General features: G+C 35.4%; 1 protein-coding gene across 9 annotated transcripts in view; it reads left to right on the top strand.

Annotated features, from left to right (window-relative positions):
- CFTR (CF transmembrane conductance regulator) overlaps positions 1 to 18,966 on the top strand; it is a 201,631-nt gene that overhangs the window by 118,918 nt on the left and 63,747 nt on the right. For all 9 annotated transcript variants that reach the window (XM_089917478.1, XM_089917477.1, XM_089917472.1 and 6 more), the window contains 5 exons: positions 493 to 621; positions 8,569 to 8,606; positions 9,064 to 9,314; positions 12,548 to 12,627; positions 17,956 to 18,106. In XM_089917478.1, the coding sequence (XP_089773604.1) occupies positions 493 to 621; positions 8,569 to 8,606; positions 9,064 to 9,314; positions 12,548 to 12,627; positions 17,956 to 18,106 (649 nt within the window). The remainder of the gene's footprint in view (positions 1 to 492; positions 622 to 8,568; positions 8,607 to 9,063; positions 9,315 to 12,547; positions 12,628 to 17,955; positions 18,107 to 18,966) is intronic.

Below are 18,966 nucleotides of genomic sequence, written 5' to 3'. Positions count from 1 at the left end.
TTTCTTTGATGTTCTAGTGCTTCTTCTTGAATTTTGTTGACTTTATAAGAAACAAAACTATCCTTTCCCTTTGAAATATCTGGATTTTCTCTCTTTCAAATTATTGAACTATAGCTCTCAAAGTTAAGTCAAGGATGGTTCTGGGAAGCTTCAGTTTGCTGGTACCATTTATTTGATAAAATGTGTGACACTGTTAAGCATTAAAATGGTAAAATTGTTCAAAAACAATACACTTGTTTTATCAGCAATATTACATTCAGAGTTTGAAGAATCGCAGTGTTCCTCATTTTTCAAAAAGCTATGTTGCTCCAGTGGACATTATATTGGCTGTGGAGTGACATCACATGTGTCATTCATAATGGTTTATATTTGTTGAAATTCACTTAGTTTCAAATAGTAATATTCCTTTATTTCCACACATTCAAAATAAAACCACAGTGCTGGTGTGAACCTGTATTGTCACATTGTAATAACTATGATTCTTTGTTTCAGGAGTGCTTTTTTGATGATGTGGAGAACATACCAGCAGTGACTACATGGAACACATACCTTCGATATATTACTGTCCGCAAGAGCTTAATTTTTGTGCTAATTTGGTGCTTAGTCATTTTTCTGGCTGAGGTAAGAATTTTCTGTTATTAAGTATTAATGTGATTTAAAGTTAAATTAAGAATAGTTTGGAAGGATATATATATATATACATGTATAAATGTATATATATGCATAAATATAAGTGTATGTGTATATATGAAATTTTATATCATATAATGATATGTATAGTTCTTCTATTGATATTTTATTACTTCATACATAGCATATAAAATATACTTAAGCACATATCTTCTATATGAAGAGTTTTTGAGACATTCAAAACCTCAAAGTAGAATGTCTTTATATGAATTGAATTTAAACAATGAAAATTATTCTGTACTAAATTCATTTGACTCTAGATATTGCATTATTAAATATGCCAGTGATGAATCCCACCTTTAAAAGACTATTTCCTCACAAAATAAAATAAATATATATTAGTGGCTTAGAAATCATTTTAAATAAGCCTTTCAGAGATTCAAATCACCCATTTGCTTACAGAATTCTTTTGTCTTCAGTGCCACGATCATGGTCTCTTTACCATGCTGCTCTCCTTCACATCACCAGGTTAAAATAAAAGAGGGGGGCAGTAGGTCACAGGTTCAGTTCTGCATTAAGGTAAGAGGTTTCTGAAGCTGGTTGGTGAATGAGGTTATTCTCTAGATCAGGAGCAGCCACTTAAATGAGAAAAGAGGCTTGGCAGAGGATGTCTAGTGGTGAAGTGGCTTTGAGGCTGGATGGAGAATATTTGCCAATTGTCGAACGGAAGCAGTCGTAACTCAACACCAGCCAAGGACTTCCCATGAGGGGTTTCGGGATCAGTTTCACTAAACCTTCTTATTTTTCAACATAAGATGAAAATACAGATTTTTTCTGTAAAAATTTCTCATTTTTAAGTGTGGGTAGTTGGTTAAAGTAAAACAAACAAATGAACACTACGTGGGTACAAAAAAACATATCTGGATTGGATTCAGCCTGTGAATGACTACTCTAGATATTTATCTCGGAGGATACTGCTGGATGTGTCCTAATATACAGCCTGAATCCAACATAAAGGCCCAGGCTGCCTTCAGGGGGAGAAATGACCCAGGTGAAGTACTGCCTCTCCTGAGGGTGTATAATTATATACATACCTGAAACCCAAACTTAAAACTACACCATTGTCTTATTAGGCTGCTTCTAACCTCAGTTAAGAAGTCCACATAAAATATTATCACTCCTCCTTGACCAAGTAAAGTAGTGTAAAATATTAAAGGTATGTACCAAAAGTTGTACATACCACTTCACCTATAAAGCGTTGGTTTCCATTTGATCTTTGAGTTTTGATGATATCACTTCTTTTGCTCTACTACTATTTTAAATTAATAAAACAAATGGAGGCTGAATGTGAGATGCAGTATTGCATAGTGCCACCTCTGGACTCAGACTGATCTGGCTGTGAATTCTAATTCTGTGTTTTTAACACTATGACACTGAACAAGTTAGTTAACCTCTCTGAGCCTCAGTTTCCTCATCTATAAAATGGAGGTTGTAATAGTACCAATTTCAAAGGTCATTTTTGTGGGTTAAGAGATATCATGATTATAAAGCACTTACTGTAGGGCTTGGCATATAATGAGCAATGCTAATTGCTATTCTTACTAATATCCTTAATGTCTATCATCATTATAAAGCTCAAGCTAGTTTGAGGTGAACAAGTCCATGACAGAGATATAGTAAAAATTTCAATAATTCCTTTTACAGTTTAACAAAACTATGGGGTTGAGTAACTCGAGACTCTCACATGAGGTAATGAAAATTACGTTGAAATGTATTTTTAATTTACCTCATTAATCTCTGCCAGTCATGCCAAATGACCAACATTAATGCGAATGAGACTCAGTCTTGTGCCACAGTTAATCTCAAACCAGCCCTTTGTCATTGTTAATGATTTGAACCTCTTCATTGAAAGATCAACATTACTTGACTGTCTTCAGTTTAGTTTTATGAGAAAAAATGGTCCTATCTGAATGTGGTGGTGATTTATGTTCACTTACAGGACCCTTGTCCCATGTAGAGCTGTAGAGCTGTAGAGCTGAACTTACGTGCCTTTCAACACAGTGTATAGTTAATGAATTAGAGACTGAGCGTTGAGCCACTGAACCTGTGTACAATATTATTAGCTCACTTACTCAAGAAGACAGTGGTCCTTTGTCTTTAGGCTAGAAACCAAACTACAACAGAGGATGTAAATGTTGTATAACTTCCCATTATTAGTTTAGCTCTCACAGTTATTGCAAAAACTTTTCTTTTTAATGGACAAAATAACCAGTAATGTCATTTTCTAGGCAAGAAATAATATAAAAAATTATGAGCCTTTTTTGGCCCAGTATCCTGAAGGCATTGCCAATTGACTGGTTCTCAAAATTTTGAATAACAAAAACTTGGTGATAGTAGAAAAACAGTAATTGTTTTCATCATGTGCACCGTTATACAGCTAAACAAATCATTCAGATGTTCACAATTCTGTCACATCTTTGAATCAAAATTTACATAATTTTACTTTTAGACTAAGCTCCTTTCTTAATACCAATGTGCCTCTTCTCATTACCATTGAAATATCTCATATGTGCTTTGCATCATGGTACAAGTGCTAATCCAGGAAGATAGTTTAGGTCTTTTAAACTTTATTTAGAGCCTCATACTCAACATGATCAGAGAACCTAAAGAAAAGTTAAGATACATTTCTTCCTTTGTGGAAGTGATGTACCCATTTTTAGTTTTCATAGGGGCCACTTCAATCTAGATTTTATAATTTTATAGAGTAGGTTCAATAAACTTCCCTTTTAGAGTATGAAAGTAATAACTTTTTTATTTCTTCAAAGTGCTAAACTTAAAAAATTAGTTTGGTCTACTCAGTTTGTTACCAATTATCATTAGAGTGTCATTTTGATAAAGGAGTCAGTCTACCTTATATTTTTGTACTGTTTTCTTTACCATAGAACAGTATCTTCTGTTAAGTTCTTAGATATTGGCACCAGGGATATAGGCTTTTAAATTTCTATTATGTTGGTCTCTCTAGTGCTCTAACTTGGCAGTACAGCATTGACTAGATAGAGAAGAAACGCAAATTATACAGTAGGAGGCAGTTTCCTCCTTACTTTTACAACAACCAGAGGGTATTATTGTTGCCTGGAGTATCTAAAGATCCAGTTCAGTCCTTTTATTCCTGAGAGTTTTAAGAAAAGTGTCAGAGAACTGCTATATACTATTCCCTTATGATTTCCCTTCTGTTTGCTAATGAGGAATCACTAGGTGGCTTTACATTATTAGTATACACAATATATGCTCCCATAATACCTTAATGACAGTTATACCTTTATTGATAGTAATACTTTTAAGGCAGCATTACTTAGCAAGTGTCTATGTTTTAGGGCGTGATTTAACCTGAAAAGCATTGAAATCTGCGATTAAGTCATAACAAGGTGTCACTTTACTATTACTGCCTGTCATTCATTCAGCCACTTACTAATTCAACACCTATGTTTTTAGTTCTTTCAGTATGTCAGGCATAATTCTATATGCTGTGTATACCATGAAGTACAAAACAGAGTGTACAGATAGAATACACTAATGTACTTATGTTAGCAGAACATTCATAATACTGTGCTCCTTGGTGAAAACTCAAAATGCCAATACTATTTTAACGGTAGTCATTTACACACAGATCTCCTTGTGTGACTTGGGAAGAGCTCTGAATTCTGCATTTGTGCAGAACTTATAGAATGAATGGGTTCCGGTTCTTTGTCTTTATCCTACATAACATATCATGATATGTTATGCTTTTTTAAATGTTTTCTATGTGATTAGTATATAATTTCTGTCTGTTGACATCGGTATTTTTTATTTTTAAAAAAAATATTTATTTGGTTGCGCTGGGTCTTAGTTGTGGCAGGCGAACTCTTAGATGTGGCATGCATGTGGGATCTAGTTCCTTGACCAGGGATTGAACCCAGGCCCCCCCCCCCATTGGGAGTGCAGAGTCCCAATCATCATGCCACCAGGGAAGTCCCTGTATTTTTTATTTAAGTATACTCTTATTTATCCCTTCCTTTATTTATTAAGTATGGATTTACCGAATGCCTACTGTTTACTGGGCGTTGTTTTAGACACTAAGGCTATAATAGGAAAGAGAACAGAGGAAAAATACATTTTGATGGAAATAATCACAGAGTGTAATAAGTGCCTTATTAATATAAGGCACTTATATTAGCCTTATTAATATAAGGCACTTATATTATAATAAGGGCTAATATAAAGCTGGGCAAAGGAGGGTAGACAGGGAAGTCTTCCTGACGAAATGACATTTCATTCACACCCGAAAGATAAGAAGGACTCAGACATGCAGAAACTGGGGCAAATGCAAAGGTCTTGGAAAAGTTTGGTAAATTATGGAAACTGAGAGGAGGCCAGCACAATTGGAACAGTGGGAGAGAGAAGTGAGTGGCATGTCACGTGGTGACATTGGAAAAGTAGGCCAGAAACAGGTTTGCAGAACCATTGGCTGAAGTAAAGAGTTTGGATTTTATTTTAAGTGCAACAGGAAGCCTTTGAAAGCCTTCATTCAGGGTATGATATGACTTTTTTATGCTTTAAAAAAGATCACTCTGTCTGCTATATGGAAAATGGATTGGATGGGGACACAAAGGGAGGCCGGAACATCTGTTATGACAGGAAGGGATTGCTGTTATTAACTAGGCTCAGCATCCAGAGTGTTTAGAACCTTTAAGTCATATTTAAAGGCCTCTGAAGATATTCCACAGTGAAGTATTTAGGAGTGCCTTCTTTGTAGTTTATTAAAGTTCTTCATGATAGAATATTGGACCATTATACCTCATGTGGTTGTATTCACGTTTTTGAACCTTTTCTGTACCTGGCCTTGGCAGTTTTCTTCTCTTTTCACGCCTATTTTCTTTCGTTGTGAGTATCAAACTTGTACCTAGCCAGGTTATGTCATGGTAGGGTTCCTCCTAAGTCTTGAATATATTCTTCCTGTAGTTCTCCATCACATCTTATTTTTGAAATCATACTGTTGGTGTTTTACTATATAGATGATCAACCTTCATCTATCACGTGTCCGAAGATGTTTACTAGTTCATTTAGCAAATAAGCCTTTCAGAAAGAGGCACTTAATTTCTCTTTCCGTATGTGTATGCTGTATATTCTATCCCCGACATGCCATTATTTTTTAAATCATAGAGACAAATTATCTATATAATTTAAATTGTGACCTAGCTTCTAAATACTGGCTACTTCTTTTTCATTTGGGGGCATTTGCGAAGTTCGTGAATCATCACGTTGACTGTTCAGGGATCTATCCTTAGAGGACACCATAATCAGACTCCTGATACCTAGCATGGGTGTATAATAAATACGCTGGCTACACCCCTATCTAACTAACAGTTTTAGTCTATTCATGCACTGTCCAGTACAGTAGCCACCCACCAGCCATGTATGACCACATAAATTAAATGAAATTATTTAAAATGAAACACAATGTAAAATTCAGTTCCTCAGTCACCCACAATGGCCACATTTCAAGTGATCAGGTGCCATGTGTGTCAAGTGGCAATGACACTGAACAGTGCAGATACTGAACATTTCTAGTTTTGTAGAAATTTCTCTTGGACAGTGCTGATCTAGGCGGGACCATTTTCTATGTGATATGGAATGATGTTTAAAACCCTGAAAGAGCTGAAAATAATGACCTTTTTGCTTTTCCTCTAATCTTTCAGTACTGTCACTCTATCACAAACTGTATGAACTTTATAACCTCAAACATTTTTTTTTTTTTTAAAGAAGATGTTGGGGGTAGGAGTTTATTAATTAATTAATTAATTTTTGCTGTGTTGGGTTTTGGTTTCTGTGCGAGGGCTTTCTCTAGTTGTGGCAAGCGGGGTCCACTCTTCATCGCGGTGCGCGGGCCTCTCACTATCGCGGACTCTCTTGTTACGGAGCACAGGCTCCAGACGCGCAGGCTCAGTAGTTGTGGCTCATGGGCCTAGTTGCTCTGCGGGATGTGGGATCCTCCCAGACCAGGGCTCGAGCCCGTGTCCCCTGCATTAGCAGGCAGATTCTCAACCACTGCGCCACCAGGGAAGCCCAACCTCAAACATTTTGGAAATTAAATGTTAGAACTCGCTTGCTTAATTGTTTCTATATGCCCCAGACATTTTCATTAAAGTCATTATGTCAAGTCCTTGGAAATGTTTTTGTTCCAGTCAATAAAAGTAGTTTGGGTTGGTGGTTCCACAAGTGGTCTCTATTCGCAAGAGCCAAGAAATAACTTTATATTACACTGATTAGACCAGTGTCTTTGAACAACTGCTTTGGTTATTGCAAATATTATAAAATATTTATTTCTGGGATTTACTCACATTCAGAGAAGGTTGGAATGCCAACATTATTGACACTTCTTTCACTGGAGCAAAGAGGGACTATAATAACCAAAGAGTCCCTCACAGATATACCCTTATCTAGGTTCTTGAATAATTTGATTAGTCTTAGGAAATAGGAAAACATTTGTACTGGAACAAAGACTTTTGAAATAGCTAGATTATTGCTGTGTTTCTTGTCATTTTGAATTCACTTGAATTTCAAGGAAACAAAGGTGGTTTTTCTTTTTATTAATATGGTTCATGGAGGCTATGTGTATAATGAAAAAAAGTAGGAAAGTGAGAATGATGCTATTAGATTTTTCATTATTATACTCCTATCTGATATGCAAATTTACCAAAAATTATATACTGTTTAAAGTATATAACTTCATAATGTAATTTCTTAATGCTAATTATTCTCCATAATTTTTATATGGTACTGTTAAATACTTAAGATAAATTGATTATGAAATAAGAGATAGATTTCTTATACCAAGCGTATTTCTTTCTCCCCTATTTATTTTTACTCTGTGTTCATTTTCAAATTATTTTACTTACAGTTTCTCCTTTTTTTCTATTTGATTCTTTGTTAAAGTTATTATCAGGCTAATTGTATAATTTCAGTCTTATAATTGTGTAAATATTTCTGGTGTTATAATTGTGTTGGTATCATCACAAGATTGTTTTCCCACAGCATTTAGGAGACTGCAATGCCAAATTGAAATAGAACAGAGTACAGATCATTTAAATAACACAGAAACTAAAAACTAAAATCATGGTTGTTAAACACTTTTCTTTTTTGGTTTAGTTATGGGATAGAACATTTGTTCTTCAACCAAAAGTTTCCACCTTGAGAAAGCCCAAATAGTGCCAATAGTGTATGTTTTAACCTGAATGCACCTTATCTTTATTTAAAAAACATGAATTTATTTATTTTGAATTTTATTTTATTTATTTTGTATACAGCAAGTTCTTATTAGTTATCTGTTTTATACATATTAGTGTATATCTGTCAATCCCAATCTCCCAATTCATCCCACCACCACCCCCCCAAAAAACCATGAATTTTTACACTTTTGAGATTTTAACTGGTTTTCATGAATATATATCTCATCTTTTCCAGTAATTAATTGGTCTTATAGTTATGCCCCTCATAATCATTGTATGACAAATGAAATTATTTATAGCCACCAACCAGATAAATTATCTGCCAGCAGGCTGAGAGTAATCTCTTCATAAGAAACAAACTTTATTACTTAAAGTGTTTAACTGCAATATTAGCTCTCCTGTGAGGTTCAATGAACAGTTCCTGTTGAATGAAGGAGAGAAATGGAAAAGTATTTTATTCAGTGAAATTGGAATTCCATTAACTTAACATGTTCTCACCTCAAATAGTGGTTCTTAGAGCAATTATTGCAGCTGCTGGACCCAGGAAAGTAAAGCAAAGGAAAATGAAATTGTATATATTTCAATGTTAGTCATGGTGGAATTAGAAGTGGGTGTGGGAAAAATAGGAGAAGATGCTGGAAAAAAAAATCAAGTGTGTATTGTTCCATTCCAGGTGGCTGCTTCTTTGGTTGTGTTGTGGCTGCTTCCAAAGTGAGTATTCCATGTCCTATTGTGGATTGTATTTTGTTTCTATTGATTATTTGGGTCTTATTAATTATTGTAATATCCACTCTGCTTCATTTCCCCACAGTACTGTAGTGGAAAATTGAGTTCTTTTGTTTAAAATTGTGAGCATGTGCAGTTCCTGCAGCTCTTTACCAATTTTTAAAGGATTTAGTTGTGCTTAGTTTCCATAAAATGCAATAACAATATTTAAAACAACCTTGCACACTTAGTATTTTCTCTGAGTATTTGAAATTTTGTCTATTTCAATGGTTAAAAACTTAATCTACTTTCTTGCAATAGTAAGTCCTTCAGGTTAAAGGCATAAGCTCTGCTAATGAAATATGTTGTGTTTCTTTCGACTCAAATTCAGCATCATTTACATGTACTGAAAATTCAATGGGAAAGTTTGGTTGCCTGATAGCAATTTCCTTTTGCTTTACAGAACACTTCCTCAAGACAAAGGGAATAGTACTAAGAGTGCAAATAACAGTTATGCAGTGATCGTCACCAGCACCAGCTCGTATTATGTTTTTTACATTTATGTGGGAGTAGCTGACACTTTGCTTGCTCTGGGACTCTTCAGAGGTTTACCACTGGTGCATACTCTAATCAGAGTGTCAAAAATACTACACCACAAAATGTTACAGTCTGTTCTTCAAGCCCCTATGTCAACCCTCAACACGTTGAAAGCAGGTACTTGACTAGGTGTACAAAATGAAGCTACTGCACCTCCACAAACAGGGCCTGTGAGTTGGTTGGTTTTCTAGTAGTAGCACTGGGTTTTGCATGCAGGCATCTACCCTTTGTTGAGCTTCCTTATGACTGGCATGTACCTGTCTCAGGTATTATAGGCTCTCAGATACGGTCACTCCTCATATTTCTGTATCAGTTAATTAGAGTAGCTCAGTTTGTTAGGACATGATGCTGATGGGACTGTAGCAGCAGAAGCAGGCCCTTCTGAGTCAGCTGTCCTCTATTCAGATATTTGATCTAGCCCCCTTCTAAGCATCTTGCTGCCAATGTATATTGTTGTTTAAAAGAGGAGAAGATTTGAAGTGATCAAAAAAAATTCTAAGATTCTTTTACTAATAAAGTGTTTTGATGAGGTAGAGTAATCTAGTTTCATGTAACTGTTCAAAGATGATCCCATAAATTCATTCAGGGTTGTTTTAAATGGGTTGGGTGGATCCCAAATGTATTTTTAAAGTATTTTTGACACTATCATAGAGGTTAGTAAAAGAGCACAAGCTGTCAGTTATAAGATGAGTGAGGTCTGAAGATCTAATGTATAATGTGGTGACTATAATTAATAACACTGTCCTGTATTATTGAAATTTGCTAAGAGAATAAAACTGAAATGTTCTCTCACACACGCACAAAGGTAACTATGAAAGGGGATGAATGTGTTAACGAACTCAGTGAGAGGAATCCTTTCCCAGCGTATACATATATTAAATCATCACATTGTATACTTTAAATATCTTACAATTTTTTGTCAATTATACCTCAACAAAAATAATTAAGGCCACAGAAAGTAAGAGTAGTGAAATAAAGGGACCAAAGATTTTAAAAACTAAGGACAATAAGGTACTTTGAAAGTAATCAATTTTATTGATTCCCCTTTAGACAAATTCACATTTAAAGAATCTGAGGTTAATAAGGAATCTCCCAAGTTTTATTCTTACAGAAATCTGTTGAACACTTACTTTCTATGGCACTAAGCCAGGGACTGGTATGAAAAGATGAATAAGGCACAGTTCTTGCCCTGGAAGAATCCAGACAAGGGAGAGGAGGTAGACACAGGAACACTTGATTATAAAGGAAAGAATAAATTCCAAGACTGAGATTTTTAGAGTGATATGTATCTAAAAATCTCAAGATAAGAATTGTCCATCATTTTTTTCTGGGTAAAACATTTCAGTGTTCGTATTCAAGAAGATCTTCCTTACATTTATTCTTTTAAGCCCTTGTGTATCACTAAAGCCTTGCCTCATTTGGATATACTCATCACCACACTTCTGTTTTAGAGCTAAGAAATTTTAGACCTAAAAGAGAATGCCCAATTACCTTGATTCAATGATTTCATTTTTTTAAATGGGAAAACTGAGATCCAGAGAAGGTAGGGGATTTGCCCAGGATTCTAGCAGTGAGAAATGGGCAATGAGATATAATGAAAGGAGCATGGGAATTGTCTGAGGTCTGGCTTGTCCTCATCAGAGTGATGATCCTGGGCAAGTTACTCTTCTGAGACTTTGCATCCACATCTGTAAAATGAGGAAATGAATAATTATCTCAGAGGATCATTGTGAGAATGAAAAAAAGTCATCATCTACTAGCCTGTTACATAGCCAACATGAAATAAATGCCGGTTCCCCACTGTTGTTCCCTTTCTATTGTTTCCCATTTGAAATATACTAAGCACTAGAATGATGTATGTATATATATTTTTTTTACCAAAGCAACTTTCATTTTCTACACAGAATAAATACCATACGCTACTTTTTTTTCAATTTTTGATTCATTTATGAAAAGATATACAAATATGTTTAATTAAATATGCTAAATAAAATATCATTAGTAAGGGCAAGGAGATAGTGACAAATAAGAAAATAATTGAATTCTTCCTACATAAGGCTTTTTGCCGAGGGCTCAGAGTGATACAAAATAAATGTGGCATGGTCCAATGACCTCTAGAAATTTACAGTCTAGAAAAAAGAGATGACATGTATACAAGCGACTGTACAGCATGGATATAATTATTACAACACAGAAGTGCTGTAAAGATGTATTAAAGGTATTAAGTGTGTCCAGAGGAAGAAGGGATTAATTTGAGCTGGTGCAAAAATTGATGCTTCCTTGCAGGAGAGGCATTTGAGTTGGGCCAGGAAGGAGACATAGATTTTAACATGTAGACATGAGAGGAAAGGGTTTTCAGGCAGAGGAGCTACATGGAAAAGGCAAGGAGGTAGGAGAGTATAAGGTGTATTTAAACAATAAGCCAGTTTGAAACAATGTTTGAGAAAAGGAAGCTTGTACCTAGGGTAGTTTAAGGCCAAATCATGGAAGGTATTAAATATTAAACTAAGAATTTTAGACTTTATCCTGCAGTAAATGGGGGGGGAGTAAATGATAAGATTCAATATCACTTTGTTTGTACAGTAATATGTTATAATTATAGGTTTAACTCACCCCTAGACAACGTATTCCTCAAGGGCAAGGAGCAAGGCTTATTCACCTCTGTTATCTCAGTGCCTAGCATTGTGCCTGCCACCTAGCACTCCATGTGTAACTTTTCTTCACTGAAGGAAAAAATGATCAGACTTACAAATGTGAGTCTGTTAATTTAGAAGACAGGCTGAAGCTTAGATTGCCAGTGAAGAGGGTAGAAAAGGAGGACATGGCAAAGGAGGTCCACATGGTGGGCAGGAAGGGGTTGAGAGCAGCCACGGGTTCTGCTGAGGTATGTTTTAGAAAGGTGTGGAAGTTGAAGGATAGGGAGGCTCTATATTACAAAATACAGATATAAGGGAATGATGAGAGCATATCCAGAAAATTATTACTAAACTCAGGCTTGTAAATGGGAGACTGTAGTAGTAGGATGGGTGCCTATTCCTGACATAATTCGTGATAGGGCTCTATTAAAGACCTTGGTTTTTGCCTGAATCTTATAGCAATCTGTATTTTATAAAAGTTTAAAAGTAGGAGACAATAAGTTGAACACAGAGTTATTTAGAATCTTTGTACAACTTAGAATTCTTGTACTAACATTGTCTACGTCATTATATATATATGTATATATGATTATGTACTCATTTGTATTTGAGTTCTGAAGGCTTCTGCTGTGATCCAAAGTTATCAAATCCATGAAATATTGATATGTATTTTTAAGGTTACTAGTTTCTGAAGAATTTTTCTTCACATTATAGGTGGGATTCTTAATAGATTCTCCAAAGATATAGCAGTTTTGGATGATCTTCTGCCTCTTACCATATTTGACTTCATTCAGGTTTGTAAAAATAAGTACTATTAAGTGACTTTGCTTTGTTGCACTTTTTAAAACTAATTAGAAAATGTAGTAAATTAGTTCTTGCTTACTTTTCATCCGATTAAGAGTTGAAGCCTGTATATTTATAAATCTTTTCAATATTAAAAAAAATCTTCAAAATAGTCATAAATTTAGTAAATTCAGTAGTAAGTCAGAACTGTTTACCTGACCAAAGCCTAAGGCAATTCCTCATTTAGATATAATAGCTGTCTACTTGGGAGTGATTTAAGATGTATAGCAGACCGCTTTCCCCCAAATCACTGCCCATGAAGTGTGAGATTTTTGACATTGGCATCATTATTTGAGAGAAGTCACCTACCTCCAGAGGGCCCATGTTAAAATGTAGGTCAGTCAGTTTCCTGGTGGACTACAGTTTCAACCACTCTCATCCATGAACACTTCGGCAAAGAGTAGCTAGTTAGCAATCTCACAGTAAGGACCATAATGCAGGGACAGAAGTACAGGTAAGTTTTCAAGCAGGGAGAGAGGAAGGAAAAATTCAGGACTAGTCAGGACTATCCCTGGGTGACAGACCTGAAGACACCTGCAGGGCAGCCTGACTCTGAGCATGTGTCCTTGGGGTGGGGTGATTGATGGTGAAAGTGGAGAAGGGAAGAAGGGGTTGGAGATGAAGGTGACCTAGGGGATACCGCATTAAGACTTCATAAGTGACAGAACTTGAGTGTTGTGAGTTAATAACCTTGGCTGTTGAACGAGGTTTGAAAACAGCTTACTGTCTGGCTTAGGTTGAGCCTCAGAGAGTAAATGACACAGTCGCAATGACCTCCTTGGAGAGACACTTGGAACAGGATGCTGCCCATCTTAGGATGAGTTGTTCGCCACCCCCGCCACTGAGAACCTGTGAAATAAAATAACATAAGGGCTATCACATTTGTGTGTATACACAACTGACATTGGCAGGTGCACAAAAACCAGATTGCCAGTTTGCCTCATCTGGAATGATTGGCACAGTCAAACACATTAACTGTTCCAGGTGAACTTTAGAATCTTGTGTTTCCTTCAGTTACTCTGTTTAGGGATATAACTTAGCAGCCACTGCTGGAATTCTTTAACCGATGCTTTGAGTTTATGCATGTGAAGGAATGTTTCCCATGTCTTTCTTTAATTTCTGGACATTTCTTCCTTGTTCTAGGATTGTAAATGACTGATCTCAACTGTAATATTATTAAATCAGGTACAAACTGGAACATGGATATCTTGACATGACTGCAAAAGAATTCACGAATGTTAGCCCTTGATAATTAAAAAAAAAAAACTTTTGTAGTCTGCTGAGTATTTTCTGAATCAGTGTAAGGCTTACTTCAGAAGTCCTTTGGGAGAGTGCAGTTTTGAACATTTATTTTATGAATTAACACGTCTTGACACACGTGATGGTTCTCATCCTTTCTCTTATGGCAATTTTCAGTAGTTTCTGCTCAACTTCTAATGTTGCAGCTCACTAGTTGTTTCATAAGTGATTGGGCAGGGCTTTTTTATTTTGATTTCCCTATTTTATTTACAAGGGGGTCTCACATTAAGGAAGCATGATACATGACAATCAAATACAGTAAAAATCTGATTAATTTTGATTTATTAAAAAATGCATCAGAGGGGTCCTTTAAATTGTGAACCCCTTTGGTTATACTTATGTTCAGATTAGTTAAATTTCTTTTTAGTCACATTTCAGAAACAGATTTTTTCACAGAATGAGGCACACCTGTAAATTTCCTTTTTTAAAAAAATGTTACTTCTGTTAACTCTAGTTCTTAACATTTGATAATATTCTGGGCAATTTACTTTCTGGATTGGAACATTGTATAGTGAAAATGAAAGATCCAGATTCTATTCTGCAGATACCACTATTTATTTTACCTTGAGAAAGATACTTAATCTCTAAGAGTCTCAGGTTTCTCAAATGAGGAAGATAAGTCTGATGATGGTCACTTTCAATATTAAAGTCGTATGCTTCCAATGGGCATACTGGAAGTGGACCATACATGACAAATTTGAACTTGAAGCCACACAGAAAAAAACTATCCTGGCATCCTACTTATCTCTATGCTTCAGTGACTGATTTTTTTCACGAAACAGAAGGCTCCGTGTTTTAAAATATGCAAATCTTCTCTTGTCAGCCTCAAAACCTTTAGATTTTTTTGATTCTTTCTGTCTTACCCTAATATATGAATACACAGTGAGTCCCACCACTTTGATCTCTACTGTGTCTTTTACATCTTTTTTCCTCCCTTATTCATTCTATTAATCCCATTAATCCCTGGCTTAAAAATTCTCAAGGACTAACTATCAATTATGAATTAAATTCCAGATCTGGTGTTCATTGCCTGGTTTTAAATAAGTATTTATTATCTATTTATTGATCAATCAATTAATTAACCTTCTAAATGATTTCAAAGTGATCCTTCATTCTTATCATCTGGTACCTTGCAGGTTTTATAGTCTGTTGATTTGTTTTCCCCTAGAATTTTAGGATTTGGGTAAGGATGAATGGGAATTAGAATCTGTACTCACATTTCCATCTTGTATTGAAGTCCCTCTATTTACTTATTTTGTTGTCCTCTCACTAATATACCTGGTCTGAAATGACTTGTTTCTTATTTACTGTGAATTAAAAACTAGGACAGAATTTAAAGTTTCTTTGTATAATTAGAATATCAAACATATTAAATCAGTACCTTTAGTTTTGCACAAGTGCTAAATTATTAGCTTCTGACCTCAATGCCTAAGGATGGCTCCTTATAAAGCAAATAGAGTTATTTTCCTCAAAGCTTAGATTTACTGTTCACTTCTCAATTTGGGCTTTATTCTGGATAATTTTAATCGCTGGAAATCTACCTTGTGAATATTTCACCATTTCCAGTTTTACCCACCTTCTCCATTCTTCTCAAACCCTATGTGATATCTTGGTTGGGTTGGCTGCACAATTCTTCCTGTTCTATTGTAAAATAGTTATTGTCATTCCTAAGAATCTCCACCATATCAGCAATAATTAAGTCAGAAAGAGAGAAACAAATACCGTATGCTAACACATATATATGGAATCTAAAAAAAAAAAAATGGTCATGAAGAACCTAGGGGCAAGACAGGAATAAAGACACAGACCTACTAGAGAATGGATTTGAGGATACGGGGAGGGGGAAGGGTAAGCTGGGACAAAGTGAGAGAGTGGCATGGACATATATACACTACCAAACCTAAAACAGATAGCTAGTGGGAAGCAGCCGCATAGCACAGGGAGATCAGCTTGGTAATTTGTGACCACCTAGAGGGGTGGGATAGGGAGGGTGGGAGGGAGACGCAAGAGGGAAGAGATATGGGGACATATGTATATGTATAGCTGATTCACTTTGTTATAAAGCAGAAACTAACACACCATTGTAAAGCGATTATACTCCAATAAAGATGTTAAAAAAAACAAACAAAGAAAAAATAATGATCACTTTCCCCACCCATTGTTATAATCCAACAGCTCCAGATTGGAATTACATGGTAAAAATAGCACAAGACAAATGAACACAGTGCCGTTCACAACTGTCAACAGCAAACAAAAAAAAACCCTGATTCTAATGGAATAGCTGAACGTTTCCATGTTGCCAATGCAATAGCATTTGTGTTTCAGACATACTGGTATTTAATATGGTGGCCCATTTAAATTAAATTGTATTTCCTAGTAAATAATGCTTGGAAGTTAATTTTTCTCTTTTTTTCAAAAGATCCTATTTCTGAGAAATAAATACCCTCAGTTAAAAAACTGAGTCCTTCGCCATCGATGAAGTCTTGTCATGTAGTAACTAGGGCGTTTGAGGCTTTCTCATTGTACTGGTGGAACTTGTAGGGCAAGAACAGAATAGAGAAGACTTTCTTTAGATTACTGAGTCATCATATGTACTTAGTCTGTGGAACTTGTAGGGCAAGAACAGAATAGAGAAGACTTTCTTTAGATTATTGAGTCATCATGTGTACTTAGTCCAGTGTTTGGCACTGTATTTATCTGAGTATTTGTTGAACGAAAATGAGCGAAGGGCTTATTGTAGAATTTGATGATGGACACCTTAGAGGCATTTTCCCTAGAAAAGTATCGTTGAGATATGATCATCCGAAGCTTTAGATGAACATAACAACCCATTCAAAGAAGATTTATGCAGATCTTAGTTACATGCTTATTCATGTTTTCATCTACCAAAATGTTCTGTATTTCTGTATCGGTTGTACATGTGTTGTACAAAGTACATTGGTTGTACAAAGTACATATGTCACCCATGGCAGTTGGTAGACAACTGGCTCAGTGATTATCAGATAGATGTTATGATAGGTTTATTTTTCAACCCTTGTTGTGACAGTTACTTTACTTATGCTTTATTCACATGGGGTATTGTGGAACAAATGTTAGCAGATTTTTTTTAATATGTATGGATTTAGTGTCCTTTGGAAATATAGAATTTAAGCATTGAACTTGATCTGAAGAACACCAATATGGTTAACTTGTTTCTGAGACTGCCCACAAGGATCCAGTTTTGAGGGTGGATAATGTGAAGATATGTCTCTAATGAATGGGCTTGACTGAAACACAAAATTCATTTGATAATATATGAGAGAAAAGTGGTCTAATTTCAAATTAAATCAGCCATACCCCCAAAATCTTCTTTTTTCTTTTTTTTTGAGCCTCTAGGTCATCTTCGATTGTTTTAAGGAACAGTAACAAAAACAGAAAGAGGAGTGAAATTTATTAAGTATACTTTTTTTTTCATCTTAAATGTTAATCAACTAGGTTTGGAGAAATTAAGTAGCTTGCCTAGATGACCAAGCCTACCAGATTTTTCTGACTCAAAAGGCTCCAAGATGAATGCCCAAATTTCAGAAATTGTCTGAACAAATAAATCCTAAAATTTCACATTCATACTAAAATTATTTTAAAATATAAAGTTTATTTTAAAAGAAGCCCAGGCTAGAAAAAAATTATGTTCATTTAAAATTTATTTGTCATACAGCACTTTAAAGTGTATAGGAAGTGAGTATATGCTAAGATGCAAGAATACCGTGTTTTCTAAACTTCAAAATATTATTATGAGCAACCTAAACAATTTTTGGAATTTTGATAGAACTTATGAAAAACGTACTTTGAGGTGGCTGCCTTCCCAGTACGAAGGTACCTGCCCCGTATTAAGAATGGAACAGAGTGTGAAGACCCTATTTAGAAAGATGTTGCTAACATACCTTGTCCACTTTGCAACACGGAACTATTTACTTACCAGTGTATTTTCTTTGATCCCACAGTTGTTATTAATTGTGATTGGGGCTGTGGTGGTAGTCTCAGTTTTACAACCCTACATCTTCCTAGCTACAGTGCCAGTGATAGCGGCTTTTATTCTATTGAGAGCCTACTTCCTCTGCACCTCACAGCAACTCAAACAGCTGGAATCTGAAGGTATGATGCAGCCTGTGCAACGCTCACCTGGGAAAATATCACAAGAGCTATTCGTGGATATTTATCTGTGATTTATGTACCTTTCCAAAATTTTTTTCCTATTTTTAAACTCTTGCATTATATGACAATGACTTTTAAAAACATCTATTTCAACTGTGATCCAGGCCGTGTCTGTACATTCTCATCGTATATAACTCTCTTGGGTCTCATACTTTTGTTATTCATTAGATCTTAAGTATTATTATTGAGAATTTGACCTTTGTCTCCTTTCAGATTTAAAATATAATGTTAAACCACAAACTATCCCCCCCCCCCAAAATAGTATAAGTAGGAAAAGGAAACAGTAAATTATAAAGCACACATAGATTGTTTTTACTAATTAATGACCATGTGACTTCATTTTGATTTTAAAACAAGTATATAGAGTCTTAGGAGGCTTGATGTATATGATATCCATTCATAATCATATAAACTAAAATTTGAAAAGATAGTGCTACTATCACTAAATGTTTGTGTGTGTTCCCAAATGGTACTGGACAAAATTCTTCCCTCTGGCTTGTTTTCAGACACCTTTCCTTTCTCTCCTGGGGGTCTGCCTTTTTGTGTGCCCCCAAACACTGCTTGAGCTCTTTGGGAAGCACATTGTTCAGTAACAGCCTTTATTTGGGTGCATTTTCAGGGGATATATTTCCAGTGTGTTTCTGCATTGAAGGTTATTTGCTAAATTAAGTCACATAAACTTTCTTAATTGAGGCCTTGAATAAATCGTCTCAAAAGAAAAACATTTTCTCTGATTAATTTAGGATTAGTCAGATAAACATGCCCAGTGGTAGCCAAGGAATATGAATAAATAGTGGCAG

Source organism: Delphinapterus leucas, chromosome 9 (genome assembly GCF_059928025.1).
Source record: "Delphinapterus leucas isolate spDelLeu-1000000601 "Yukka" chromosome 9, BTC_Dleu_Yukka2, whole genome shotgun sequence".
NCBI classification, from domain to species: domain Eukaryota; kingdom Metazoa; phylum Chordata; class Mammalia; order Artiodactyla; family Monodontidae; genus Delphinapterus; species Delphinapterus leucas.
Note: the sequence above shows the minus strand (reverse complement) of the source record. Positions and strands in the feature narration are given on the sequence as shown.